The 27,889-nt window shown below is 36.3% G+C and overlaps 3 protein-coding genes across 7 annotated transcripts; all 3 read right to left on the bottom strand.

Moving 5' to 3' along the window:
* Window positions 1–156: 156 nt before the first annotated feature.
* Window positions 157–3,718, bottom strand: LOC116137690 (probable rhamnogalacturonate lyase B). 3 transcript variants are annotated; one of them, XM_031423370.1, is made up of 14 exons: window positions 3,597–3,718; window positions 3,193–3,252; window positions 2,949–3,068; window positions 2,707–2,826; window positions 2,483–2,624; window positions 2,238–2,408; window positions 1,957–2,112; window positions 1,756–1,862; window positions 1,572–1,662; window positions 1,353–1,494; window positions 1,093–1,249; window positions 890–1,006; window positions 676–802; window positions 157–558 (listed from the first exon to the last, which is right to left on the bottom strand). In XM_031423370.1, the coding sequence occupies exons 1-14, from the start codon at window positions 3,710–3,712 to the stop codon at window positions 298–300; spliced, it is 1,887 nt and encodes a 628-aa protein (XP_031279230.1). In that variant the 5' UTR covers window positions 3,713–3,718; the 3' UTR covers window positions 157–297. The 3 variants fall into 3 exon arrangements, with proteins under 3 accessions (XP_031279230.1, XP_031279231.1, XP_031279232.1); XM_031423371.1 differs by having other exon boundaries at window positions 1,093–1,280; window positions 1,348–1,494; window positions 3,597–3,712; XM_031423372.1 differs by having other exon boundaries at window positions 2,707–2,812; window positions 2,950–3,068; window positions 3,597–3,712.
* An 8,679-nt stretch (window positions 3,719–12,397) lies between these two features.
* Window positions 12,398–20,039, bottom strand: LOC116137675 (probable rhamnogalacturonate lyase B). Of its 3 annotated transcripts, XM_031423351.1 has the most exons (16): window positions 19,770–20,039; window positions 19,320–19,402; window positions 19,033–19,154; window positions 18,646–18,696; window positions 18,421–18,540; window positions 18,223–18,342; window positions 17,537–17,678; window positions 17,119–17,289; window positions 16,819–16,974; window positions 16,610–16,716; window positions 16,096–16,186; window positions 15,517–15,658; window positions 15,280–15,436; window positions 14,820–14,936; window positions 12,947–13,070; window positions 12,398–12,795 (listed from the first exon to the last, which is right to left on the bottom strand). In XM_031423351.1, the coding sequence occupies exons 1-16, from the start codon at window positions 19,876–19,878 to the stop codon at window positions 12,556–12,558; spliced, it is 2,052 nt and encodes a 683-aa protein (XP_031279211.1). In that variant the 5' UTR covers window positions 19,879–20,039; the 3' UTR covers window positions 12,398–12,555. The 3 variants fall into 3 exon arrangements, with proteins under 3 accessions (XP_031279211.1, XP_031279209.1, XP_031279208.1); XM_031423349.1 differs by lacking the exons at window positions 12,398–12,795; window positions 12,947–13,070 and adding an exon at window positions 14,675–14,716 and having other exon boundaries at window positions 17,140–17,289; XM_031423348.1 differs by lacking the exons at window positions 12,398–12,795; window positions 12,947–13,070 and adding an exon at window positions 14,675–14,716 and having other exon boundaries at window positions 19,770–20,038.
* A 1,470-nt stretch (window positions 20,040–21,509) lies between these two features.
* LOC116137695 (XIAP-associated factor 1-like) lies at window positions 21,510–24,384 on the bottom strand. The gene is made up of 6 exons (XM_031423378.1): window positions 24,250–24,384; window positions 24,072–24,163; window positions 22,866–23,001; window positions 22,524–22,661; window positions 22,305–22,426; window positions 21,510–21,838 (listed from the first exon to the last, which is right to left on the bottom strand). The coding sequence occupies exons 2-6, from the start codon at window positions 24,119–24,121 to the stop codon at window positions 21,679–21,681; spliced, it is 606 nt and encodes a 201-aa protein (XP_031279238.1). The 5' UTR covers window positions 24,122–24,163; window positions 24,250–24,384; the 3' UTR covers window positions 21,510–21,678.
* Between the last annotated feature and the right edge of the window lie 3,505 nt (window positions 24,385–27,889).

Raw genomic sequence — 27,889 nt, 5'->3', positions numbered from 1 at the left:
GATTTAAATTACATTCATGGGCTCTGTATAAATTTTGTTGATAATATTTTTTTGTCAATGTTTATGCAGATTGATGGTCATTATCACCGCTATCAATAATATGGGCACCCCTGTTTGGGCGGACTGTGGCTAGCGGAAAAAAAAAAGAATGCCATTCACATAGGGCTTAAGTCCCAGCTCCTCAAATTTGATACAAAGGATTTTATAAGATAGAATAAATCATTTAACATTCTACATATCGCTATATTGCAAAGACGTGTAGGCTGTAAGGATATCGACTTCTGCTTCTAATAAAACTCAGTGTTTTTCTCTCTTAGAAATAGAAGATGAAGGACCTTCAAAGCGGATATAATCATACATAATCCCCTGGAAAGGGCTGGTGGTTCGTGGTTGTGTCAAGAAGATAGTGTTATCACCGGCAACAAGACGGGCACCTGGTACATCTACGTTAAACAACCAATAGAGCCCGTGAATTCCGTGCCTTGCGATTGAATTGTCTCGGCCTATTAGTCCACTTGAAAAGAGAGGTCGATTTGCGTTTGGATTATTAACCCGAACCTTTGAAAATAAGACAGTTTTTCAGCAGTGTAAAATCACATTCGAAACAAATCAATCATTTTATATGTGAGGAAATCCTTGCTGAAATATTTAGTAATCAGTTTTGAAGTTATATACCTGCAATTCAGAAAAAGTTGCAGATGCAATTGCCACTCTCAATTTATAAGTACTGCTCTGGTCCAAATCGTCAAGTGTAAACTTGATTTGCCACGTCGTACCCTGATATTTGTTATTATCTTTCTTCCTGAAATGCAAAAGGGACTTTCATTTTGATCAAGGAAAACTTTCAAGTCTAATTGCATAGACAGCTCAATACATGTATAATTCGCACCTGGTAACCTGAGCGAAGAACCAATCTTTAGCATAGTCACTCGTCCCAACAGTGTAAACTAAGTCTTCATTGGGGTATAATTCTGCATATCTTTCCCATAATCCATATTGCCTAAACCTGCCATTAAAAGATGAATAAGGTCAAACCCAAGTTGGCAGTAAATGTGAAAATGAAAAGGCCTAAGAATCCACATATGGCCTAACCTGTCAGGATGATTGACATAAAGTTTATTGATATACTTTGGATTAGGATCAGGAACGTAGAATTCAGCAGCAGAACGATCAGGGATGCCTATTTCCCACAATGTGGGTCCATTTCGTGGAGGCTCATAAACAAGAACACCCATGTCAATGTCACAACCTGTACCACATGTTACATCAACCATAAAATGCTTTGCTTTCCCTTGACTAAATAGAACTTTATTTTTATTTCTACAAGTTTCCTGCAGGCAGTATCACAGTACCTGAGGTGATGTTAACAACAACATTGTATTTGTAATCTCCAATGAAACCAGGAACCCAAGCATAAAGGTTATAGTCGCCTGCGCGTATATTATTAATGGAGAAAAAGCCATTTTCATCTGCTCTAGTCCAGAACTGGTAGTCCTAGTAAAGAGAAATAGAGAAACAAAACTATCAGTGGCTTGGTAATGGAGTAAAATAAAGAAGTTAGCCAAAATCACCTTGCATTCTCTTTGCCAAGATCCAACATCTCCGGGTGGAGCTAACCCAACAAAAGCACCACTTGCCGAAATGTAATCATCATAAACATACCTAGGCATCGCAATTATTCCAAACTTAATTTCATCATATATGAAATCTACATATTTTTTGAAACCAAGTGCAATTTTCATCAGGCTTAATTACCTGTCTTGAACTAATAGTCTACCACTAACATTACCCCTTTGGTCCGACTTCGGGAAATCCTCTGAAGCTGGGAAATTGTAAGGCCAACTTTGGACCTCAATAATCATCTGAAAATTAATTTAATTACATTGATTGGAGTAACCGAGTAAGTATTTGTTTTTTATGAATTAATTGGCCAATTTCTTTGGGTCAAGATTAAACCTGCTCTTTTGCATCGTCCCAAAGCCAAAGCGGGTCTGCTCCATCAAATAAAGAATTACAATACATGAACACAGGGCCAAAAACTTTCTTCCAGTGCTCTCCAGCATTGAACTTGGGCACCAGATCTTCTCCAGAATAATGGGCGCTGAGATATACCTGATCATACCATTTTCATCAAACACCATCTTTTTCTTTCTTAATTTAAGTTCTATTATTATGAGATAGAATGTTGATAGTGTTAAATGTTAAAAGTTCTAAAACAAAATAATTATAATTCTTACAGCAAGAGTGGTGGGGCCCACATGGGAAGTGAGGTTCTGTTTCTGAGGTCCACCAGATTTAAATTCATCAGAGGGTGTAATTAGCCAGAAACCAACCGACTCGTCTCTACAAATCCACCCATGTACTCTAATGTCTTTGTTCTCACACGAGTATTGGTATTTATCATCCACCTGCATCCATTTCTCATTTATTATCACTAATCATAGATATGCTTGTCTAATTCCAATCACAATGCAGTACGTACTTCTCCTTTGAGATCGGGCTCCACTGGATTAACAAGAAGGACAGCTTCAGGATAAGCCAAGGCTTGGCCTCTTGGTGGCAACCTGTCATCAGGCAATGGCATATTTCTTTGCCTGTTGTCTGCTATGGCCATGTAGTGAAACCTGTTCATATATCATTTCCAATTAATAATCTGAATTAAATGTTAAAATTAAGAAGAAATAAAAATGGAGGAAACTTGTCTACTTGTCCTTTCTGAGCTTGAAGGCGATTCTTGTTTCGGCAAGGTTGAAAGCAGGCCATTCCGCTAAGTGCTCATAAATGGCATATGAGTAGAAGCCTGAGCAACCACGAAGCAGTACGAACCTATGACCAGATATAGAGCAACATCCATTAATTTTAAGGACGCTTTGTAATATAAGCAGACGATCGATACAATTTAACACTTATAACATATAATACGTAGTATAGTTTAAGAAATTAAGGACCTTTTGTCTATGTTTAAAGGAACGAGCTTGCCCTCCTGAGATGTATCCCACGTTCTTGTGAATGATATTTCTACTTGCTCATCATTTTCCACTATAACGTTAAAACTTGTTCCTTTAATCCTGCACAGTGATCTTAGATATTAACGAACAGGAGCATGTGCTCATGATTTAAACTGAATAACGAAATTGACTTAACAATTTAGTTTTGATTTTATTAAGATAGAGAGGGGCATCAGAGGCTTACACATCGAATATTCCAGTTGTTCCTGTACTTCCTAGCGCACTCCAAACAAGGTCCCAGTACCTACATATTGCGCATTTCGGAAAATAAGTCTTAGCTCTCCCAAAAGCTTCAACTTTTGAATGAAACAAAAGACTGAAGCTTAAATTTTTAATAATGTCAAATATGTGTAGACTAACTGGTGAATTGCTATGGCTATTAATGCTGTGTGTACCCTACAAACTCAGGTTTTCAAATACTAAACAGGTTTTCTGTCCACATAAAAAGCATATTCAAAGAAGAATTACAACATTGGCACGAAAGAATTCGAAAGAAACTCAAAGAACAGTAAAAGAGAGATGTAGAAAGAGACTAATGAAGATTAAAAACAGTTGTAAAGCTAAAGGTAGCTGTAGTAGTAGTAGTACCCTCTATTAGATTCATCATTAATAACTTCAAGCAAGTTGTCGATGTTGCCGTAACGAACTCCAGTTACAATTCCCTCAGGATTCGACAATGTCACTTGGAGTATCCCATTATCCATCACCACCTACACAGATAAAGCATGATCTAAGTTAAACTCAGCTCCCTCACGCAATACTATAGCCAGCGAGGTACGTGGCTTATGTAAACATATAAAATTCAATTTTTCCACAAAAAAAACTAAAAACAATAACTACGTAGGACCAATTGGATCAAATTTAATTAATTACATGACTATCCAGAACTCGCAACTGCACCCCTCGAGGTGGCATGTTGATCAGGCCGATCTTTGACAAAACTCCGAAAAGGCTTCTTACCAAGTGATGAACTTTCTACAGTACTATTTCTGAAAACTATGAAAGTTAATTTATCTCCACCTCCCAGCAATTTGAAGTTTCCTTGAACTAGAGACGAAGCATTCTTTTATACTTTCATGTTTACCAATCTAATCGGGTCTATTGCGCAAACCACCCCTTAAGTTTTGAAATTAAAGTTAGATGCTGACTTTAAGGTCATTATACCAATATCATCCTTCATGTTTCAAAAATTAGTCAGATACGACCCTAGGACTGACGCCGTCACAAGTTCCGTTACTAACCAAGGAAATATTTGTCTTTTCACACTTGCCACTAATCGTAAAAAAGGGCTGATTAGAAAAAGAAGAAACCCAAGTTTCAGTTCTTTCCCGTCTTTGTCGTCACTTACGCTTTCAGAGTGTGTGCAAAACCCATATTTTTCACCTCTTCTTCACAAAGAGTGGCGATAGATGGTTCAGAGCCATCAACAGGAATCCTTTTCTGGCAATCCACAAAGAGGTATCATGCTGTTTTTGTGGCGTTTCCTACTTTGCACGTGGGTGGGGAAGGAGCAAGAAGAGAGGAGTGAACTTCCGTGGATGGTGGGTGGGGGAAAAAAGAGCTAAAAAAATAAAAAATTGGAAAATAAATTTTGAAAAGCAGCCATATGTCAAATCTTAAGGGTAAAGAGGTTATTTTAAATTATGTTATGACGGAAGTTGTAAGGGAAATTGACGGGAGGGTGATATTAAAAATTTGTAAAACATCAGGGGTTTTACAATCACAAAGTTAGATTTCAGTTTCTAAAATAAGGGGTGGTTGTGCAATTGACCCTTTTTAAATCCCTTTACTTTGTCGCCAACATGGTTTGGTGCAGCATGTACAGGCGTGCAAGAGTCGCTATGATGAATCCCATTGGATTAAATGGAAAGAACGGCCAGAGTGTTTTGCTTGCTACTACGATAGCCGGCCCATTATCTTCTCAGTAGAGAAAGATTATTCTTATTGAGAAAAGATTATTCTACCTAACTTATAAACTCAAACTAGTCGGCCAACTTAACTAGATTTATGGTGTTGTTCATTGCAGTTGCATCATTACCTAGCAACTTTAAATAACTAATTAATAAATACTCCTGGATAAACTTTTCCTTTAAGTAGCTGAACAAAATCTTGAGGTTTATGAGTATTCTAAATTTACGCATAAATGAACGAGCTTAACTTAATGACTTGTGTTTTGTGTGATTTTTCCATCAAGTTTGGACAAGTACGAGGTTATAGCTCGATCCAGAAGTAGTTCGGCTCAAACGATTGTCCAACCCAGCATAAACTAGTCATGACCAATCCCGACAGTTGTTCAAACAGCTCACAGATAACCTTAAATCTCGGATATCTCGGAAGGGATTAGATCAATAGCAATTAAGGCACAATCTTAGTGCTCAATCGCGAGAATATCAAAGTTGCATTTCAATCTTAATTGTAATCCCTTTATTTTCGCTATTTCCTTTGTACAACTTCTATATATAAACCCCCTCCAACGATGAGAAAGGGGTTAGCAAATTGTTTTAAGAATATCATTGTAGGTTCTCACAACAAATACAAAAAATAGTGGATGTAGGCCCAAGATTGAAACTTACCGAATCACTTTAAAAACTTTTCTTGTTATTTTACTTTACTGCATTCCATTCACACATTGCTAGTTATCATTTATCGCGCACACATCGGTTCCGATTCATCAAGGTCAATCAAATCGCTCTAGTTGGTGCGAATCTCGTATCAATATTTTGGCACTAGAATGAGGGCCTCTGCCAAATTTCAGAATTTCCGGCAATCAATTTGAGTACCTAGTCACCTGAAAATTCCAAATGGCTCATACTAGATCAAAGACCAACACAAGAAACCATGACAACATGGAAACCGCCAATTAGGAGGTTCATCAAACCGTGCCTTTAGGTCGACCACTAGTACCGTCGATGCAACAGACTGCGGACTAGCAGGCGTTAGGGATGTCGAATCCCGAGAATGGGCAACTGGTGGAGATGATCAGAACAATGGTTGCACAAGCGATGCAACACAACGTGGTTGAGTTAAGAAACCAGCAAACGGCCCCACAAGACCTTGACTATCCACGTTTCACAAACATCACCTCGACAGGTTAGAACTTAGCCAGCGACCAATCTAGTTCGTCGACACCAAGGAACGACCGACACCCCCCAACACTGCCGGGCAAATTCCACTCATGAACGAGAGTCCCGCGGGCAGACTAACCCAAGAAGGCGACCGGGCAAACAACCCATAGTGGAGGATGAAGGTAACAGTCGCCAGAGGGATGCTTGACTTGCTCGATAATATCCCCAACGTCAACGTGCCAGTTTTAACCCACGTTAAAGGCGAGCTTAGACCTCACAAGCTCACGAGATGAGTCACATGTGCCAATTTGGCAATGACCGACGTTTTAGTTCTAACTAACGTTGCGAGCAACGCACTGATGACTACGATAACACTTACCAACCAAGCCATTATGACTCAACCTCGCGCATTAATGCGCACAACGGAGGGGTTTCACAAGCAACAGATCTCCAAACTCATATGCTCGAGGTAAGGTTGAATAGAGTCAGCCAGAGTAATCCCCATAATGAAGATCTAGATCGGGTGCAAACAATGTTTAACGATCTAAGAGCCTGCCAAAACAATATAGCTGAAGAAATAGTGAGCTCTCCGTTCATGGAGGAAGTTCGCCAGACCCCACTCCCCTAGGCATTCAGGGCACTAGAGAGCAAGTTCGGCTGGAAAGGGGATCCTAGAGACCACATTGACTCTTTTAACGATCTGATAGAGCTACATCAGGTCTGTGACTTGGAAAAATGTCATTACTTTGTGGTCACATTGGTAGGGGATGCCAAGAGGTGGTACAAAAGGCTCAAAGCGAACTCAATTCAGTCCTAGTAGTAGTTCTCCTTGCTGTACCTACAACATTTCAAGCAATGAGACAGTTTGCAATGTCGCTCAGCTATCTGAGCAATATTCGTTAGGAAAGAGACGAAATACTGACCTCGTACTTAACGAGGTTCCAGAATGAGCAGGCAAAGGTCACAGATGCACTTGAAGAGTCGATCTGGACTTTGCCAATTGCAGGTATAAGGCCGCAGACGAAGTTGTGGAAAGAATGCAAAGTGAAGATCATGTGAGCCTAGCCAAGTTCTATCAAATGGCTACCAAACATCAATGGGTGAAAAGCTTGCTAGCGGCCCTGACCAAAAGCTCTCCAAGAAAAGCCCTAGATAAGCGACAAGATCGCCAAATAGATAAACAGAGGGGCCAAAACCACAATGATAAGGACCAAAAGAGGTTTCAAAAGAAATAAAGTACAAAAAACCACGGGGAAAAGCAGCCTTTCCCATAGTATGCAGAATACACTCGCCCAACTCAAGATGTAGCTCACATTTATGAGGTCTCTCGTGAGGCCTAGAGACTGCCTACACTAGAAAGAATGAGGGGAGTACCAAGTAGAAGAGATTGCCAAAAATACTGTCGGTACCACCGGGATATTAGGCACAACACTAATGAGTGTCGAGCTCTAAAGGACGCCATCGAGGATCTGATTATGAGGGGCCACCTGAAAGAATTTGTCAAGGAGGCCCTAGCTCACGAAAAAATAGGCGAGTAGAATAATCAAGTCAAACAAAATTTGACGAACAATGACGTTCTTGTGGGAATGATCTATGGGGGACCCGACATTGCAGAGAGTTCTAAACATTCTTGCGAGCAATACAGACGAGAGGGTAGGACAGACTCAGTCCCCAAAGTAATGAGTTGTGAGCAAAAGTCATCAAAGTGGCCTAAGCAAAAAAGCGAGGTGATAAGATTCACCAAGGAAGAGTGTGAAGAATCTCCTCCCCACAACCGCGATAGGACCGGCAACGCACGAGTATTTCGGGTAATGGTCGACAATGGCAGTGTAGAGAACATCATTTTCTTGAGAGCTTTTTGAGGAATGAGGTTTATAGAGCAATATTTGAAGGCATGTCCATCGCCACTCTATGGATTCACCGGGGATAGCCTAGTCCCCAAGGGAACAATCGATTTACCCATGACTTTTGGGAAAAAGCCTAAGATAAGGATGGTGATGGTGAATTCTTAGTGGTCGATTGCCCGACCATGTACAATGTCATTGTCGGGAGACCGATCCTGGCTGACCTAAGTGTAGTCACCTCAATGCACTACCAAGCAATGAGATTCCCAACTCTAAGAGGGGTCGCCACAATTAGGAGTTGTAGGAAAGATTCTCAGGAATGTTACAATCAAGCCATTCATGCTGCACATAAATTGTCACTCCCGAGAACTATGGTCATCGTTGAGTCCGAGCATAAGCCCAAATTTTTGGAAGACACTATAGATCCTTGCATCCACAAAGAAGAGCCTGTAGCAGGGCTTACAGAAGAGTTGTGAGAGGTACTTGTCAACGAGGAAGACCCAACTTGCGTGTTGAAAATTGGCAGGAGCCTGAGCGACGAGTTGGCGAACAATCTCTAGGGTTCCTGAAGAAAAACCTTGACGTGTTTGCTTGGGTTCACGCGAATATGGTGGGGATCAACCCCGAGAAAATGTGTCACAGATTGAATGTCGAGTCAAGGGCTTGACCAATTAGACAAAAGAGAATATATATGGATGTTGAGTGATCCAAAGCACTCAGGGATGAAGTTGATAAGCTCCTAAACATTAGCTTCATCAAGGAAGTCAAGTATCCAGACTGGCTTGCCAACCCAGTCTTGGTGAAGAAGTCGAATGGCAAGTCTCAGCTAAGGCTCGCTTCCTATCAACAGCGAGCCAAACGATCCTTCATCTCCAAAGTCAAAAACAGAGATTTCGGAGTAGGCGGCCTAGTTCTCAAAAAGGTCATCCCGGGTACACAAAACCCAAACTTGTGAGCACTTTGGCACAAATGGGAATGTCCTTTCAGGATCTCTAAAAAGCTTGCATTGAGAACTTTCCACCTGGAACACCTCAATGGTGAAGCTGTACTACAAGCGTGGAACACCGAACATTTGCGAAGGTATTACCAATAAACAACTCGAGTTTCAATTATGTTTTGTTTTTCTTATTCAATGTAAGGTCTTTTGCGGTCGAGTTTCATTCATTAATAAAGAGGTATTATTCATAAACTCTATTTTGCTTGTTATTGTTTATCTATTGTTTCAAAATTGCGACCTAAGCGATCACATCCAAAACTCAGAGTCAAGAGTTCTAAAAAGGTAGCTTAGCTTTATAAGCCATGCCAAAATTCAACTCATGAAGAGAGATATCCCCCGAATCAACGAAGTTAAAACTCGAGTAAAACATGTCAAAGGAAAATCAGTCATAAACTGGCGACCAAAACTCGAGACAGACAATTAGTCTAAGCTCGGAGTCGTTGCACAAAAGACTTTCTTATATATTCAAAAATTTCCTCAAGAAGCGAGCCACGCATAATTTAGAACTACTTTGTTCACAAAGAAGCGGGCTACGCATAACTTGGAGCAAATTCGAATTTTTTATGTTAAGTCCGATCAGGATGATTGAGATGGCTCTACAGAAATGAAAAAATTGCTTGACAAAAGTGGACAAAATGAATTATTCATTGATTGTACTAGTTTAGTTACAAGCTAAACTAAAAACAAAAAGATAAAGATAAAAAAAAAAAAAATCTAAATAGTAAGAGCGAGGGCATCGTCGCCAACAAGATCGGTGAGATCATTACCAACGGGGGCAGGAGTATCATCGATAGCAGGAGTTTTGGCAGCCTCTTTAGGGGCAGCAGCCGGGACATCATTTGGAGGCTCGACCGAGAGAAGGTCGACGGCAACAAGTGGGAGTGTAGCTAGAGGGGGCGGATCTTCAACCTCTTGCTTAATCTCGACTTCCTCCTCTTCTTCCTTCCTCATCCTCACTATCGGGCTCAGAGCTATCCGAGTAAATGTAATCCATACCTTGGGCCTCAATCTTCATCTTGTCGACCTCCTTCTGATAAGCCCTTGGAAGGAAGGAAAATTCAAGCAAAGGATGAGCTTCTTACAGCTTTTACACGAGGAAGACTGAAGTGTCCCAAGCATGACTCATAATGGCTAAGTTAAGCTCCTTGATATCGAGCTTGAGCTGCTCAACCTCAGCCTCGACTTCTTTGCAATCTTCCACCTCCTTGGTAAGCTCACGAGAAACTTTCTCATACTTGGCCTCCCAGTCCGAGGCAGCCTTCTAAGCCGAGGTAAGTTCAGAGTTCAGCTTGTTGTTGGCACCTCGCTGCTATGCCAAATTCTTCTCAGCCTCGGTCGACTTTGCCTCAGTTTTCGCTTGAGCGGCCTCGCTTGCCTTGATTTTGTTAAGGAATTCCCTCTCCTTGACCTCGAAGGCTTCAACCTCTTTTTTCAGCCGCTCAAGCTCAGTCTGCTTTAAGTCATTTCTTTCTTTGCCATTACGTCGACTAGAGATGAGTTAGACTCATGAAGCTCGACCAAATCTGCATTCAACACACAACCGACGAAGTCCGAGGTTGACATTAAATCGAGCAATAGTCTTCAAAGCTCGAAATGAGCACCGAACACTAGGGGTAGATGTTGTGTGTGATTTTTCCATCAAGCTCGGAGAAGTGCAAGGTTATAGCCCGATCCAGAATTAGTTCAACTCAAATGATTGTCCGACCCAGCATAAGCTAGTCGCGACCAATCTCGACAGTTGTTCAAACAGCTCACAGATAACCTTAGATCCCAAATATCTCGGAAGGGATTAGATCGACCACATTCATGGCGCAATCTCAACACTCAATCACGAGAATATCGGAGTTGCATTTCAATCTTAATTGTAATCCTTTTATTTTCGCTCTTTTCTTTGTACAAAATCTGTATATAAACCTCCTCCAACGATGAGAAAGGGGTTAGCAAATTGTTCTAGGAATATCATTGTAAGCTCTCACAGCAAATACAAAAAACAGTGAACGTAGGCTCAAGATTGAAACTTGCCGAACCACTTTAAAAACTTTTCTTGTTATTTTACTTTACTGCATTCCATTCACACATTGTTGGTTATCCTTAATCACACACACATCGGTTCCAATTCTGTCAAGGTCAATCAGATTGCTCTAGTTGGTGCGAATCTCGTATCAACACCTTGGAACCAAGCTTGATAGTGTCAATTGTGATTTTCACACTAATCGATTATGTCAAAAAGAAAAAAAAAATGCTATATGTTGTGACGTTTTAAATACCTTTAAAGAAAAAGAGTTTGATGAATTTTCCAAAAAATATTATTCCTCAGAATTAGTTTGATACTAATTCCATTTTTGTTAGTTGCCTTGTCTTCCGTTTTAGATGGCTTAATATTCATAGCAATTGTAGAGTCAATTACAGAATTCAATAAATAGTAAACAAAATAACTAATAAAAGATGAAAACACTTTGTTGATACCAAATTTGCACTAACCTGAGAGAATCAATTGACCTTGACGGAATTGGAACTGATGTGTGCGTGATTAAAGATAACCAGCAATTGAATGTAAAAAATGCATAATAATGTAAAGAACACAAAGGGTTTTTAAAGTGGTTTGGCAAGTTAGAAATTGAGCCTACGTCCATTGTTATCTTATTGCTTTTGAGGGATTACAAGAACAATAAAAATTGCCTAGAATAATTTGTTAACCCCTCTCTCATCGTTTGAGTGGGTTTATATACAAGTTTGTAATTAATGGGGAGAGATAAGTTCGGGGATTGCAATCAGAATTGGTTTGCAATCCCATGATCTTCGAGATTGTACGTTGGGATTGTGCTGCCAGTAGTGTTGATCTTATCCCTTCCAAAATATTCGAGATTGGAGTTTATCTTTGATTTCGTTGAACAGCTATTTGGGTTGATCATTGTGGCAAGCTTCACCTAGGCTGAGCTTACTCTGAGTCGAATTGATTCTGGATTAAGCTTGTTTTGGGTCGAACTATCTCTGTACGAGCTTCCGATATCTGCGAGCTTTTATGGCAGTATCACACACAACACACTTGTTGATAAAGAAATGGACAGATAAATCTAGTATGATTAACATTTCTCTTAATTTTATTATTATTATTTTTTGGGGTTGAATTTGACCATATCATGTTACCAATCCTTGGCAGTCGTAATATTCTTTTAATTTGGTTAGCAAATCTTGACTGGGGTAAAGTATAATTGGATAAGCAAATCTTGATTAAGGAGAACCCATCACCATCTCAGACAGACTCGTACAAAGGAATCATATTGCCAATCCATAACCATTTCACCTCAGCTCCAATTCTTAACAGGGAACGCAATTTTATAACGAAAGTTTTGCTGTTTTTGATAGCCTTATTTTATATAAAAATTTATGGGATTTAAGCTTTTAATATACCCAACCAGAAAACGGTGATCATATCCCCCGTGAGAAGAGCGTGATATATGTAACAATTTCAGTATATGCAGATTGATAGGAAAATATTAACATGATACATAATATATTCATAATGTTTTCATTATATATCTGCAAACACTTTTAGTAGAACAATTTCATTGCATAAACAGCAATGAAATGAAATCTATGAATATATATACTAGCGCAAACATAGATTTCCTGTCAAGGAATCAGGAGCTGGGGGGACCTTCCAAACGAATATAATCATACATAAACCCTTGGAAAGGGCTCGTGCATCTTGGTTGTTTCAGGAAGATGGTATTCTCTCCTTCAATAAGCTTAGTAGCCGGTATGTTCACATGGTACAGCCAGTAAAGCCCATGAATTCCATGTCTTGCAATTGCATTGTCCCTCCCAATCAGTCCGGTTGTAAACAGAGGACGATTTGTGTTTGGATCATTAACTCGGACCTGGAAAAGAGGGGAAATTCAGTAGGTTACAGACGTCAAATAAATCCATTGTCTAGAGAGATGGAGTGATCTCAGGGAGTTTTCAATTTTCTCAACAAATTACATGCAAAAATGAGTCAAAAAATCAACCATGTTACGGTTTAGTCTTTACCTGCAATTCGGCTAGGGTTGCTGATGCAATTGCCACACGCAATTTGTAGTTACTGCTCTGATCCAGCTTGTCAAGTTTGAATTTAATCTGCCAAGTGGTTCCTTGATACGTATCACCTGTCTTCCTGAGGGATAAGAAAGATTACAAAGTCAGACATGATGGACATAATGTCTAATCGGCTAGAACAACCACCAATCGAGTATGAATTACAAATTAACATTATCGTTTAATAATCGTGTTCAGAATGGTAGCCATCTAGTCTGTATTTCTAGGAGGGTGAGCAAAGTAATAGACAACTATTCTCTTGTAAACAATGTAACAAGATATGATCAAACCATATAGATGCTTTTACTAGCATGCTTTCTGGATAATAGTCCTCATTGTTCTTGTTTTCAAAATCCAAAATTACCGATAGTAATAATGACTACCCACACAAAGAAAACATTTAATCACTCAAATGTATACCAATTTAAAAGATAATTGAAACTTTGATCAAGTAAAAATTAACCATTTTTGGAAGAATATACCTGACAATGTGGGCAAAGAACCAATCTTTGCGGTAGTCACTGACACCAATTGTGTATACCAAGTCTTCATTAGGATATAATTCTGTGTATCTACTCCATAAACCATACTGCCTGAACCTGAAAGTTCAAAAAAAAAAAAAAAAAAAGGATCAAATATATTGAGTTAACTTGTTCGATCAACTCTCAAAATCTTTAAAAAAAAGCATAGAAAAAAGTCCGCAAACATTTAATCTGGGAAAATGGAACAAGTAATGAGAAAGGCCCCACATAAAAATAGAGAGTCCATGGAGGAATGGACATGATACTGGAACATCTATTACAATAATGTGGAAATTATTATATAATACACAAAGAGAAAACATTTATATTCCTTCCAAAGAACAAAATAGTAGTGATTCCCATCACCCTAATCTCAATGCTCAGAGACGATTAAAATTACAATTATGAAAGGGGTGCTGACCTTTCAGGGTGATTGACAAATAGTTTATTAAGATACATAGGATAAGGGTCAGGAATATAGAACTCAGCAGCAGAACGATCAGGGATGCCTATTTCCCACAATGTCGGCCCATCTCTTGGAGGCTCATATACCAGATCGCCCATTTCAATATTGTTGCCTGTACATGTTATAAAAGCCAATTATTCTTGGTTATCTAATAAAACTTGAGAAAGTGCTCAAAGTTGGAAGGATTGATACCTGAGGTTATGGTAACAGCAGTATCATATCGAAAATCTCCAATAAAACCAGGGACCCATGCATAAAGATTATAGTTGCCAGTACGTACATGTGGTATGGAGAAATAGCCCTCCTCATCTGATTTGGTCCAGAATTGGTAGTCCTAACAAGGAGTGACAGATAATATTGGGTATTACCCAAGTTGCCAGAAAATATAGATTCTATAGAACTTAAGCTATCTTGTCTCTGCCAAAAGTGTCTAAGAACTCTTAAGCAAAATGATCTGCAAGATGCTGGAATGACCCAATAAATTTTTAGCTTTTTGAATCAATCTGAGCCACAAACCAGTAGCTCAGGGGTAATTGAGGAATTAATGGTCAATGCTTTCCCCAGTTCTTTTATACATAACACACCAANGGGTGAGCAAAGTAATAGACAACTATTCTCTTGTAAACAATGTAACAAGATATGATCAAACCATATAGATGCTTTTACTAGCATGCTTTCTGGATAATAGTCCTCATTGTTCTTGTTTTCAAAATCCAAAATTACCGATAGTAATAATGACTACCCACAAAAAGAAAACATTTAATCACTCAAATGTATACCAATTTAAAAGATAATTGAAACTTTGATCAAGTAAAAATTAACCATTTTTGGAAGAATATACCTGACAATGTGGGCAAAGAACCAATCTTTGCGGTAGTCACTGACACCAATTGTGTATACCAAGTCTTCATTAGGATATAATTCTGTGTATCTACTCCATAAACCATACTGCCTGAACCTGAAAGTTCAAAAAAAAAAAAAAAAAAAGGATCAAATATATTGAGTTAACTTGTTCGATCAACTCTCAAAATCTTTAAAAAAAAGCATAGAAAAAAGTCCGCAAACATTTAATCTGGGAAAATGGAACAAGTAATGAGAAAGGCCCCACATAAAAATAGAGAGTCCATGGAGGAATGGACATGATACTGGAACATCTATTACAATAATGTGGAAATTATTATATAATACACAAAGAGAAAACATTTATATTCCTTCCAAAGAACAAAATAGTAGTGATTCCCATCACCCTAATCTCAATGCTCAGAGACGATTAAAATTACAATTATGAAAGGGGTGCTGACCTTTCAGGGTGATTGACAAATAGTTTATTAAGATACATAGGATAAGGGTCAGGAATATAGAACTCAGCAGCAGAACGATCAGGGATGCCTATTTCCCACAATGTCGGCCCATCTCTTGGAGGCTCATATACCAGATCGCCCATTTCAATATTGTTGCCTGTACATGTTATAAAAGCCAATTATTCTTGGTTATCTAATAAAATTTGAGAAAGTGCTCAAAGTTGGAAGGATTGATACCTGAGGTTATGGTAACAGCAGTATCATATCGAAAATCTCCAATAAAACCAGGGACCCATGCATAAAGATTATAGTTGCCAGTACGTACATGTGGTATGGAGAAATAGCCCTCCTCATCTGATTTGGTCCAGAATTGGTAGTCCTAACAAGGAGTGACAGATAATATTGGGTATTACCCAAGTTGCCAGAAAATATAGATTCTATAGAACTTAAGCTATCTTGTCTCTGCCAAAAGTGTCTAAGAACTCTTAAGCAAAATGATCTGCAAGAAGCTGGAATGACCCAATAAATTTTTAGCTTTTTGAATCAATCTGAGCCACAAACCAGTAGCTCAGGGGTAATTGAGGAATTAATGGTCAATGCTTTCCCCAGTTCTTTTATACATAACACACCAAGAGGGAGTCAAGCACCTATTAGACGAATCTTTTTTGAATAACTTCACCTCCATCGCTTCTATTGTGAGCAAAAACCTAAGCAAGTATTTAAACCGTACAAGGAACTTTGGCTTTCCAAATCATATTAGCTGGCAAGAAAGAAGAGAAAAAAGAGTCATCAAGCAACAAAGAAAAATAGGTTTACCTTGCATTCTGTTTGCCATGAACCTATATCTCCAGGTGGTGCCAGCCCAACATAAGCACCATTTGCCGGTATGTAGTCTTTGCTTACATACCTACTCACAATAATCAGATGTCAATATTTCTGTTGTTGAATCACTTTGTTTATATTAGTTGACCATTCATTTGTTATAACTCATTAAGATAAAAGTAAATCTACAAAACTGTTCACAAAATTTTTTTGCTGCTTACATATTCTATAAATACAAAAACTTAAAATAAAATTAAAAAATCTGAAATCAACTTTTTTTCTATAAATTGTACTTCTCACATTCTTGGAAGTGCAACAGCAATTACCACATATATCATGGCAATCAATACAAATAACTTCCAGCTAATTCCTCTAAGAACTGGTTTTAGAAAGTATATATCGTATATCTCACATGTTTTAAGGTTTGGCCTTTTGCACCTCTAGTAAGTTTCTAGTCAAATAGTTATTAGGTTCCTAATGGCACCCAAGCTGAATCTTGCATGCCTACCTGTCTAGCACTAGTAGTCTACCACAAACACTTCCCCGTTGTTCTGACTTCTGAAAATCCTCGGATGCAGGAAAACTGTATGGCCAGCTTCGGACTTCACCCATCATCTGCAGATCAAGTTCGGTAACAGTTTGACCATCAAAGGTCAATAACCACTTTTAAAAGCTATTTTACAATGAAAATAGCATGTCATTTGTTATAAGTAAAACCTTTATTTTAGCATCCTCCCACAGCCAAAGTGGGTCATCTCCACTAACAGCAGAATTGAGATAGATAAAAACTGGACCAAAGACTTTCTTCCATGGTTCATTGGGTCCAACACTTGTGACCATGTATTTTCCAGCATAGTGTCTGCTAAGAAACATCTGATGACAACATTTTCATGAAGTTAATGCAATTAAAGTTTGCAACCATATTACTTCATACCTATTGCGATAACATTACTAATGCCCATACTACCCATGTAGCATATTGTCTCTGTGGACTATTGTTCACGATCAGTAACTTACAGCAAGGGAGGTAGGCCCTACATGTGACGAAAGATTCTGTTTGATTGGTCCACCAGATCGGAACTCATCACTAGGTGTAATTACCCAGAACCCTACTGGGGGAGCATAGCATATCCATCCATGAACCCTGAGATCTTTATTCTCACATGAATATTGGTACTTGTCGTCCACCTGAAAACCAAGAGATCCTAAAATGACAAGTGAATTCTTCATATAAACCTACTTATGCATGGGAAGCAAAGCACAGAACCTCTCTCCGAAAAGTTAGATCCAATATGTATGTTTTAGTAGATATTTTGCTACACCAGCTTGAGAAAGGAAGGGATGCACTGAACAATCAGTTATAAATAACTTATGATGATGCTCAAGGAACGGGCTACTGCAAAATTATATAGAAGGAAATGAGTTGAAAAAATACCTCTCCTTGGAGCTCAGGATCCATGGGATTAACAAGTAGGACAGCTTCTGGGTAGTCCAGGGGTTGGCCTTTTCCCGTCATTCGATCCTCAGGAAGAGGCATATGTCTCTGTCTGTTATCTGCTATTGCCATATAGCGAAACCTGCAACCCAAAATTCCGACAATTTATCTACAAGTTAAACCATTTTAACAAATCAGAAAAGCTTAAATTGTTTTACTTTCAGCCATCAATGTTTATTTCTGCAGGTCAATGTTGAGAAATAATCCCAGACCCACTAGGCTCCTACAGGTGTTTTCTATTTTACTTGGAGTACACTAAGTGAGTAATGCTTCTTCATAGATAGCAATTGTCCCTTTTAGTGCTATAAGCAATGCAAGAAAGGAAATATGCATTCACATTTATTCCTCACAAAAAGTTAATTACATTCAAACCTAGGAAAATTCAATCAGGCCAACTGACCACTAGGAGATACGGTCACAAAACCCCATTTTCATCATTCGTTACATAGTAACCATGGCTAAAATGCTAAAACAGTTTATTTGGATAATTGAACAACTGGCCAAACAAAGAAACTTTAATCAATAGTTAACATTCACCCATCCCTTGAAAATTCTTTCTATCAATTATAGAATATCAAGGGCAATCTATATGACAATAGAAAGAAGATGATATAAATTCTATTTACTTCTCTTTTCTGAGCTTGAAAGTGAATCGAGTTTGATCAAGACAAAATGCAGGCCATTCCTGTAAGTGCTCGTAAATTGCATAAGAGTAAAACCCCGATGAACCACGAAGCATTATGAACCTGTAAGTAAACACGACAGCATTATTTGTGTAATCAAAATTACATTACAATATACAGATGTATGGTTCGAGCAAGGACCTTTTATCTATATTTAAGGGAATGTACTTGCCCTCAAGAGAGGAATCCCAAAACCTTAAGAATGAGAGTTCAATTTGTTCCTCATTTTCAACTACAACCCTAAAATGTGTTCCTTCAATCCTGCATAGCACACAATTCTTGCTTCCGATTAGAATTTAAATAATTTCCTTCAGTGTAGCACAAGAATAAAAAGTAAATCAATTGTGATTTCTGAGAGGTAGTTACACGTCGAATATTCCCTTTCCTCCTGGTGCACTCCAATTAAGATCCCAGTAACTGCATGTTAAAGTAAAAAGATCAGAGGCAAAGTTTTATGTCAGTAGAGTTTAAACTGTTTATATCAAAGATTTCATAAGAAAGGAAAGACGAACAATAATTTAGCAAGAATTTCTCTTAATTTATGTAGTGTAATGTGGACTCCTTTTCAAAAACTTGAGCCGTGTTTAGTAATGCCTATCTATTAAAATGATATACTACTTCTCTGTTGTTACTCTTGGTCCAGGAAATTAGGAACATCGAACAATTAACTGTTTTTTATTTCAACAATTATAAATATATATTTTTTAGGTTAATATAGAAAAAAGAAACTTAAGTTATTGCAACACTCTGTACCCTCTATTAGTCTCCTTGTTACGAAATTCAAGCAAATTGTCAATGCCATTATATCGTATTCCGGTAACAATCCCGCCTGGTTTTGATAATGTGACTTGGAGTATGCCATTATCCAATACCACCTGCATGCAAACAACACATGATACACAAAGTTAACCCGTAATTTGTCCATAAATAAACCTCTCAGATCTCATTTTTTAACACCAATTCAGGCATATAAAATATGCAATGAAAAGAACGAAAGGGGAAAAAAAAAAAAAAAAAAGAACAATACAGAATTCAATTACATGACGATCTTGAATATGCAACCGGACCCGAGGCATGGAGGGGCATGTATTATTTTGCAGAACTTGTTTGCCACTGTCAGTTCCTGGATCCATTTTCAGAAGTTCTATGAAATATTATAAATAAAAAGAAATACTACCACGACAAAAAGTTATAAACAGAATTTTATGAAGTTGTAAAATAAAATAATGTTCATCGTCATCCCTTCCTTTATTCTTTGCTTTAAATTTGAAGTTTGATATAAAGATTGCCACGTCGCAGTAGTGATTGGTAATTTGGTACCCTAATTAATTGTAATTTCAATCGATGTTAATCACTCCATTTCCGTGAAATAAAAATCAGCTATTTTGAAAAGGGAAACCAAGCAATTGAATCGAAATTGTGATGGGTGATTTTCAAACAGAGAAAGTAAAATTACATAAAATTTAAAAAATGAAGCGAATTTCACTTGCCTGCTTGGGGTTTAAGAGAATGGGAGATACCTTCACTCACATAATTACTACACGTGGCAAAGCCACAACAACAGGAACAACGAGGGATTCTCTGCAAAATCCTCCTCATAGGGTCACAGTAGAAGGGTAAGAGAAAGTGATCCTTCTCATATGGTCTCAATAGACTGGGATGAAGTGGAAAAGAAAGAGATTATGGCGGTGGTCGAGATCTTGTAGATGGGGATTGATTGTATCGATGGTCTCGGCAATGCGGAGATGAATAAGAATGGCTCCTATCGTAGTGGCGGCAAGGTTTAACTGTTTAAAGTTAGTTTCTTTTTAATATATTTTTATTCTTTCAATTCGATTAGATTTAATAGTTTATTTTTTTTTTAATCTATTTTTCAAAATATAATATGACAAATGAAAAAGTTTTGACGGCTCAGAAAATGTCACATCGACGTACGATCATCAACCGATTGTATATTATTCTGATAGATTCTCATCAGTGCTGGCTAGTTATCAGCATTTAATGGAAGGATGAGGATGATTTTATTAATTTTAAATTTTTTATTATAAGATGTGGTTAGTTAGATTTACAAATGCATGAGATTAAAAAGTAATGTAAATATTTTTAAAAAATTTATCAAACACGTTTTTAAATTTAAATTTCTCATAATAACAACTCAATTCACCTTTTTTTTAAAAATAATGTTATAATTATAAAAAAAATCTTATAAAAATCTCCTTATAAAATAATATGATAAAAAATAAATAAAAGAATCAATCTCATGAATTTAACTTTTTATGTAATTTTTCTATTATTTTTTATCATCCCATTTTTTATGAAATTTTTTTGTAAGTATAATATTATTGTTTTTAAAAATATTATTCTAAATACTCAACTAAATACACCTTTCCTTTTTCTTTTTCTTTTTCATGTTATGTTAAAATAATTGCCACGATCAGGGAGAGGGAAATCGTCATTTCAGATTTGATTTTACAAAGTAAAACTAGGAGAATATTACGGAATTCCCTTTGAATTCCATATCCTTCCAATCTATTTTTATTTATTTGTTTAATAAGAATTTTAAATTCACCCCAAAAGACTAAACATAGAAACTCTATTGAAAGGTTAATATAAATTAAAAAAAAAAATAAAAAATCGTCAAACGAGAGTGATTTTATGATATAGATTGCACACAGACTCGTAGCAATTTTATTTGAAGATATTTGAGGAAATAAAATATAGAGAATCACAAAATCCTTCAGAACAAAAGCTAACCTACCACCCAACTACCTATAAATTCTTGAGCAAACCTTCATAACTAACTTTGTGGCAAAGGACAACCACCAATAAATCACGGCCGCTGCTTTCCACTTGACTCGTGCACAGCGAAGACAAAGCTCTTCATATCATCCATAATTTCCAAAGACATGAAGATGATAAAGGAAGCAAAGTTGACCCTTTACATTCTAACTCCACGCCCTCTATTGCTAAGAATGACACTAAATATTCAAACTCTTCTTATAAATTCACATTGTATGTTTTGATTAGAGGAAAACTAATAATAAATCAAACAATCTACTATAAAGATACACCAACTGCATACAGCTTGCATATTAAGTATTATTCATATAACTGAATACTGAAAATTTGCCACCATCAAATAAAAAGATGGAATAAGAAGTCTGATGCATAAGATCTTCGGGAAAATGTATGAAGCTCATTTTTAAAACAACTTGACGTAGAGCAACTCGTCATGAAGCAGGAAATAAATATTGCATAGCCGTTCCAACATATTATAACAATCCCAATGAGTTTGATACAGTAATAGAAGTGTGCTCTATGACATATTTCAATACAGATAATTAGAATCCATTGCTTTGAAGCTGATTTACATACTCCCAATGTGTATCCTCTACTCTGCTAATGCACTTGACTGCTCTCTGTCTTTCTCTGGAAAAAAAGAGATCCTAATAGAACAGCAATGCCTGTGATTGCAATGGTAAGTAGGAGTCGTTTCCGTGAAAAGTCATTCGGCGGCCTCCTTTGAGGACCTTGGTCTCTCTCAGGTGCCCTCACATCCCTTCAGAAAAAATTTAAACAGTGAAATTACATATCACAAGTTGGAATACCCCCATCACAAATAAATTGTTTTCTTCAAGTCTAAGCAAAATTAAGGATATTAAAAAACAAAACTTCCAAAATCAATTCATACTAGTAAGACAAAACATAGTTCTTGGCAATGAAACCAAATTATAATTTGTTTATTGTTAAAAAGTATCCATATAGAAGTATCAACATCCAGATCAACAGATTCAATTTACAATTTCATTTTACATTGAACTCAAAGACATATTTCTGACAAAACAGGAAATTCACAACTCATAGAACTTATCAAAACTAATACACTGATTTAATAAAAGCCACAGACTACACATTAATCATTAACAATAAGCTAAATGATAAAGAAAATTTGTTGGTCAGTTCTAAGTCATGAAATGTAACTAGTTTTATTCAAATACTTTATAAATAAAGGATAGCACATGTACCTGGGAGGTCCGACAACATTTTCTGGGACACCTGTGCACCTGATTTCATGGTTGTATCTTTCTCGTAATCTAATGTATCGGTTACACAGATGACAAAGTTCTGTGCGATTCCCACAAACTTCCTACAATCACAAAGCAAGACAGAATTACATCCAAGTTACCACCAAGGTATAGTATGGATACCACCTTTTCACTTTTAAAATCAACGAAAATTACTACCTGATGCTCAGCAAGATCAATAGCAGGCAGCGGAAACTCACAGAACTCGCACGTGACAATCCTTTGCGGACAATTTTCACCTTTATGCATGGCTAAAATTTCACGTTCCATTGTCTCACTGCATTGAGAACAGGCCACCTGCTCAAACAGAAATAGCTCAATAACAACAATCGACACTAGATATTAATCCAAAAATATTGATCTCAGAGCATTAATCAATACATGTCAACCACTAAGTGACTGTAATTCAACAAGAAAGCATGCCTAATATCACATTTTTTAAGAAGCTCAATAAATACTAGAACAGTTTCTTTAAAATTAACCATGAAAAAACTCACATACCGGAGCATGGGTATTTAAGAAATGTTCCTCAGCATGCTTTTTTGGAACCATATCACCACATACTTTACATCTTTCTAGGTTCCGAGAGCAATGTACAAAATGCAAATCAATATTTGAAGATGGGATAGCTCTGTCACTAATAAGACAAAAAGAAAAAATCATTCACCAAGAACCATTTGAACCAAATCAGCATAATTGATAATACCAGGATCCATATCATCAGTAGTACTTATAAAACAATCATAGTTCCTCCCAATGGTAAAAAGATATAGAAATCATGGAAGCACAAAAACACGTTTACAAAATGGGCAACAACAATACATGAGAAATCCCAAAAATACGTTGAACACATGACCCGCACCATCAATGTTAGCATCTATTTCAACTGAGATTCGAAGAACTAAGATGCTCATGATATTTGACATGATAGTCACAAATGACAAAAATATGAACTCAAGCAATTATGAATTCAGATAAAAAACATAACTGTATATTGCATTCAATATCAAATTTCACATGCTTCCTCCTTTTGGTAAAAAAGAAATAAGAAAATCTTGAAAGAACACCATCAACCGTCACCCCAAGTCTCGTTGCACCCTATTTGCACTAACAGAAACATATATCCACAAAGGATTATAGAAAACACTAGCAAAGGCTCGAAATGCTGTAAAAGCCACAAACGAGTCAAATCTAGCAACCATGCCTTGTAATCAGCGTTAGTGCAAAAGATGGGGCATAACAAACATGATATTCATAAAACGTATTTACCATATTAATTGCGTAAAATTATGAACACATCAATTCTTATCAACAATAAAAAAAGCAAAGATCATATGCAACATAAAATAATCCTCCAGTAATGAATCCAAAACATGAAATCTAACGAAATAAAAGGTCCGATTAAGGCCAAGAAAATGAAGTTTAAGAAACCAAGAAACTAGTTAGGTCAAGCTTAATTGAGTTGACTTTGGATTATTAGCACTCACTCCATAGATATCAAACTTGAGCTGAATCATAGATTAAAAAGAAAAAATTCTCGAAAACAATTAAACATTGAAAACAAATTAGATGTTAAATTTTTTTTTTTTTTTTTTAAATCACAAACAAATAACCACGATCAAGAAAAGGAAAATAGAGAAACTCCCAAATTCATAAGCTATCACAAGTTATCACATAATTTATAGGCTATCAAAGTCATATGATTACCAGTGACTGCATATTTTTCTGGTTTCATCAGATGCATTTGCCATCGCCATAACAGAATCGACACGATGTCGTTACTCAATCAGAAAGAAGAACTGTGAAAAAAAAAAAAAATTAAGGAGAGAATTCGCGCGAGATTATAATTAATAGTGAATTAAAGATAATTAAGAAGAGGATTTACCTTTAAAGAGAAAAAAATGCGATTGCTTTTGGAGTGTCGTTGTTTTGAGATGCTATTTTTTGGAACAAAAAATAATAAAAACAGAAATAGGAACGAAGAGGAGAAACTCGACAGAGTTTTAATTACTTCGGTTGAACCGACTTTAGGTGAAATGAGTTTGGAACCCCTTAGTCCATATTGAACATTGGGATGTGTTATTTTCCCACGCGCTGTCAATGCAGTGGCAAGGACGCTCTCTACTTTCTCACCCAACAAATGTAAGTGCTCCAATAGTTTTCATCCAAATATTTCCACTATTACGTTACTCAATCATTGTCGCAAATCCAATCACAGTACAATTGCTAATAAGAGGCAAACGACTTCTTTCCACCCAAATAACGAGTGTAATGATATTTTTTCATAAAAAATTTCAAAAATAATTTTATTATCCATAATATAAATACGTTACTAAATTTCGTTGTAAAAAATGGTAAAATGGTAAAAAATCCATTATAAGTAAGAACATGATAATCAATTAATATTATGCATCAAAAATCTAAATTTAAAATACAAGTGTTTCATAACCTGTGTTAATCTTCTTCTGAAAATTAGTTTATGACTTATAGTTTAAGGTGATCTGGGAATTTTTTCAGTGGAGTGCCAACAACTTCAAAGCTTCAAACTCCCACACTCAGAATTCAAACAATCTCATAAAATCAACACAAAACTTTAATAACAAGCACAATCAACCTCGAATCAAACGCACATTCAATCTCCTTTCAAAAACTTTGAAAACAAACTCCAATCAAACTCAATTTCTCAAAAATTGCAAAACTCTAATAGAAGGGTTCAACATGGCGGGCAACTAGGGTCGAGGCTATTGGAGGTTTTTGTTAAGAGGTTTCAATGCAACGAATGGTGGTAATGGGGTGATTTACGATTTTTGGTGCGATTGAGAGAGGATAGAGAAGAAGAGAAGGAAATAAAAAGAAAGGAGAAAAGAGAGGAAAAAGGAAAGAGACAAAGAAAACAAAAAATTAAGGACAAATTGGTAATTTAATTTTAATAATTAAAAAAATTCAGTCAAATAGGAAAAAATATTTCCGTTTTCACAATAAATATCATTATATTTAACGGAAATTATGAATAAAACATAACATTTGGGTAATAAAATTGTTTTTTGAAAATTTTTAAGTGAGAGAGCGTCATTAGACCATTATTTGGGTGGGAAAAAATCATTTACTCTTGCTAATAAGTAATAATTGTAAACTAATTAGTTAGTGCGGTTTGCATTCTAAAGAACATATAATATAAGATGAAATTATTCGATAAACTTAGATAACCGTCCAACTTTCATATGCAAATATAATCAATAATGAATTCTGCACTAAAGAATAAAAGTAAAAATGATCATATCTGATATATTATTTCTACCAAATTTTATTCATAGAAATTATATATAGAAACTTTTGTGTATATTTTTGACATTATTCATCCTCATTTAGTTGGTATTAATTGAACTCATATAAGCCTAAGTCGGCCCTCACTTGATATTGGGCTGACTTCGCTGGGTAAAGCCCAACTAAACATAAAACTGGCCTGCAAAATGAGCACCGACAAGAGTATGAATCTTATTGAATTTAGTTCGGTATTAATTTCCACCTAAACTAAAGGGCTATGCATTTCCACTCTATTGTTAATTTATACGTCTATACATTATACAATACGGACTCAGATTTTACATTTGGCCAATGCGCCAGCATGGACTGGAACTTCAAAACAATCAATAAAATAAAACAATAATATTGAATACTATATATTATAACCACAAATGGCTTCTTACAGAAATTTTAACCATTCAGCTATCAGGTGCAGGTTGTATCTTGTATCAGTTTATACCTAACAATTCTCGTGTGCTTGATTGGTGAGTTTACTCCATTTACGTTTTTAATTTTTTTATTATTTAATAAATGGATTATTTAATGATATAGAGATAAACTAATTATAAACCAAACAATCATGTGCTTTTTGTCGAGCAGGCAACAAAATATTTCACATATCCCAGACTTTGTCCTTTGCATGTCTTAGCTTCCAATTGAAACCACCAAATGTGACAAAGAGATATTAAGAATTATTTCCTAATCAAAGTAATAAACCAAACTTTCACTTAATTCAGACAATATTATACCAATACCTTAATTGTACATATATAATATATATGTTCTTTGCTTTGTCTATGCCTGCATACATCATGATCGAAGGATCTCTTTTAAATTTGACACCATATCAGAAGCATGCTTCTTTTAGACCCTCCAATTATACACAATATCACTCAACACTACTACAATATAATAATATACTGTATCTGGCACCAAATCCATAGCTGCACATACAACGAACATGCCTTTTTTTTAATTATCATCATAAAGATCAGTCTAATCAGTCAAATTTTCCTGCTTAGAAAGGGTTTCTTGATGGTAAATGAAGATGTCCTTTACGGTTGATTAGGGTCATTAGAGATCATCATGAAGAGGTTCTTTATGTTTAAAGATATTATCAATTGCTAATGCTTTTCCCATACACTAAATTAAATGTTGAGATTGTGGAGCTAAATTCAATCTAAATTAGAGTTGGATTAGGACATAGGTTTTCTTAATTTGTGTTTAAGTATAATTATTATTTTTTAGGAATACGACTGAAAATAAGATTATAATTATATTAGAAATTAAAATATAATTCCTATTAGGATATGAGATTTGAGTCCTATTAGGAATTGTGTCTTATGTATTACCTATAAAAAGGGGTTAAGTCCTAGAGTTAGATATCACAAATTGAATAGAAGACAAAGTCACAATTAAAGAGTGAGAGTCACCAAATAGGGTTTAGTGAGTGAGCCAATTTGTGAGATTTTTGTAATTTTTTTTTCTTCTTTATAGTGAAATTCCGAAGCGGCAAAGTGAACATGACTCTCATATAGAGAATGAACCACTATAAACCTTGTGTTTGTGTGTGTGGTTATTTTGTGTCCTTTGTTCGCACTATTTTTCGCTTTCAATGATTTATGATTTGCTAGTATCCAATTCAATCCCCCCAACAACTGGTATTAGAGCAAGGTTCAAGGAAGAAAGCGATGGTTGGAGAAGAAGGAGGATTTGCACTTGGGATCAACAAGTTTGATGGAACAGATTACGCGTTTTGGAAGATACAAATGGAAGATCATCTGTATGGCAGAAAATTACATCTACCTCTCTTAGGAGCAAAACCCAAAAAGATGTTAGATGAAGATTGAGCACTCCTTGATAGACAAGTATTAGGAGTCATTTTGTTGACATTGACCAAGAATGTGGCAAGTAACGTGGCGAAGGAGACAACCACAACAAGGTTGATGAAAATCTTGTTTGATATGTATGAGAAGCCTTCTGTGAATAACAAGGTACATCTTATGAAAAAATTATTTAATCTTAAGATGAAATAAGATGCTTCCGTGACAGAGCATATGAATGATTTTAATACAATTATTAATCAACTGTCGTCTGTAAAAATTAATTTTGATGAAAAAGGCTGTGCCCTAATTCTTATGGCCTCCCTACCAAATAGTTGGGAGCCTATGAGAACAACAATTACTAATTTAACAGGTAATGAGAAATTAAAGCTCACAGAT

Source organism: Pistacia vera, unplaced genomic scaffold (assembly GCF_008641045.1).
Source record: "Pistacia vera cultivar Batoury unplaced genomic scaffold, PisVer_v2 Contig332, whole genome shotgun sequence".
Lineage (NCBI taxonomy): Eukaryota > Viridiplantae > Streptophyta > Magnoliopsida > Sapindales > Anacardiaceae > Pistacia > Pistacia vera.
The sequence above is the reverse complement of the archived record's forward strand: the minus strand, read 5'-3'. Positions and strand labels throughout refer to the sequence as shown.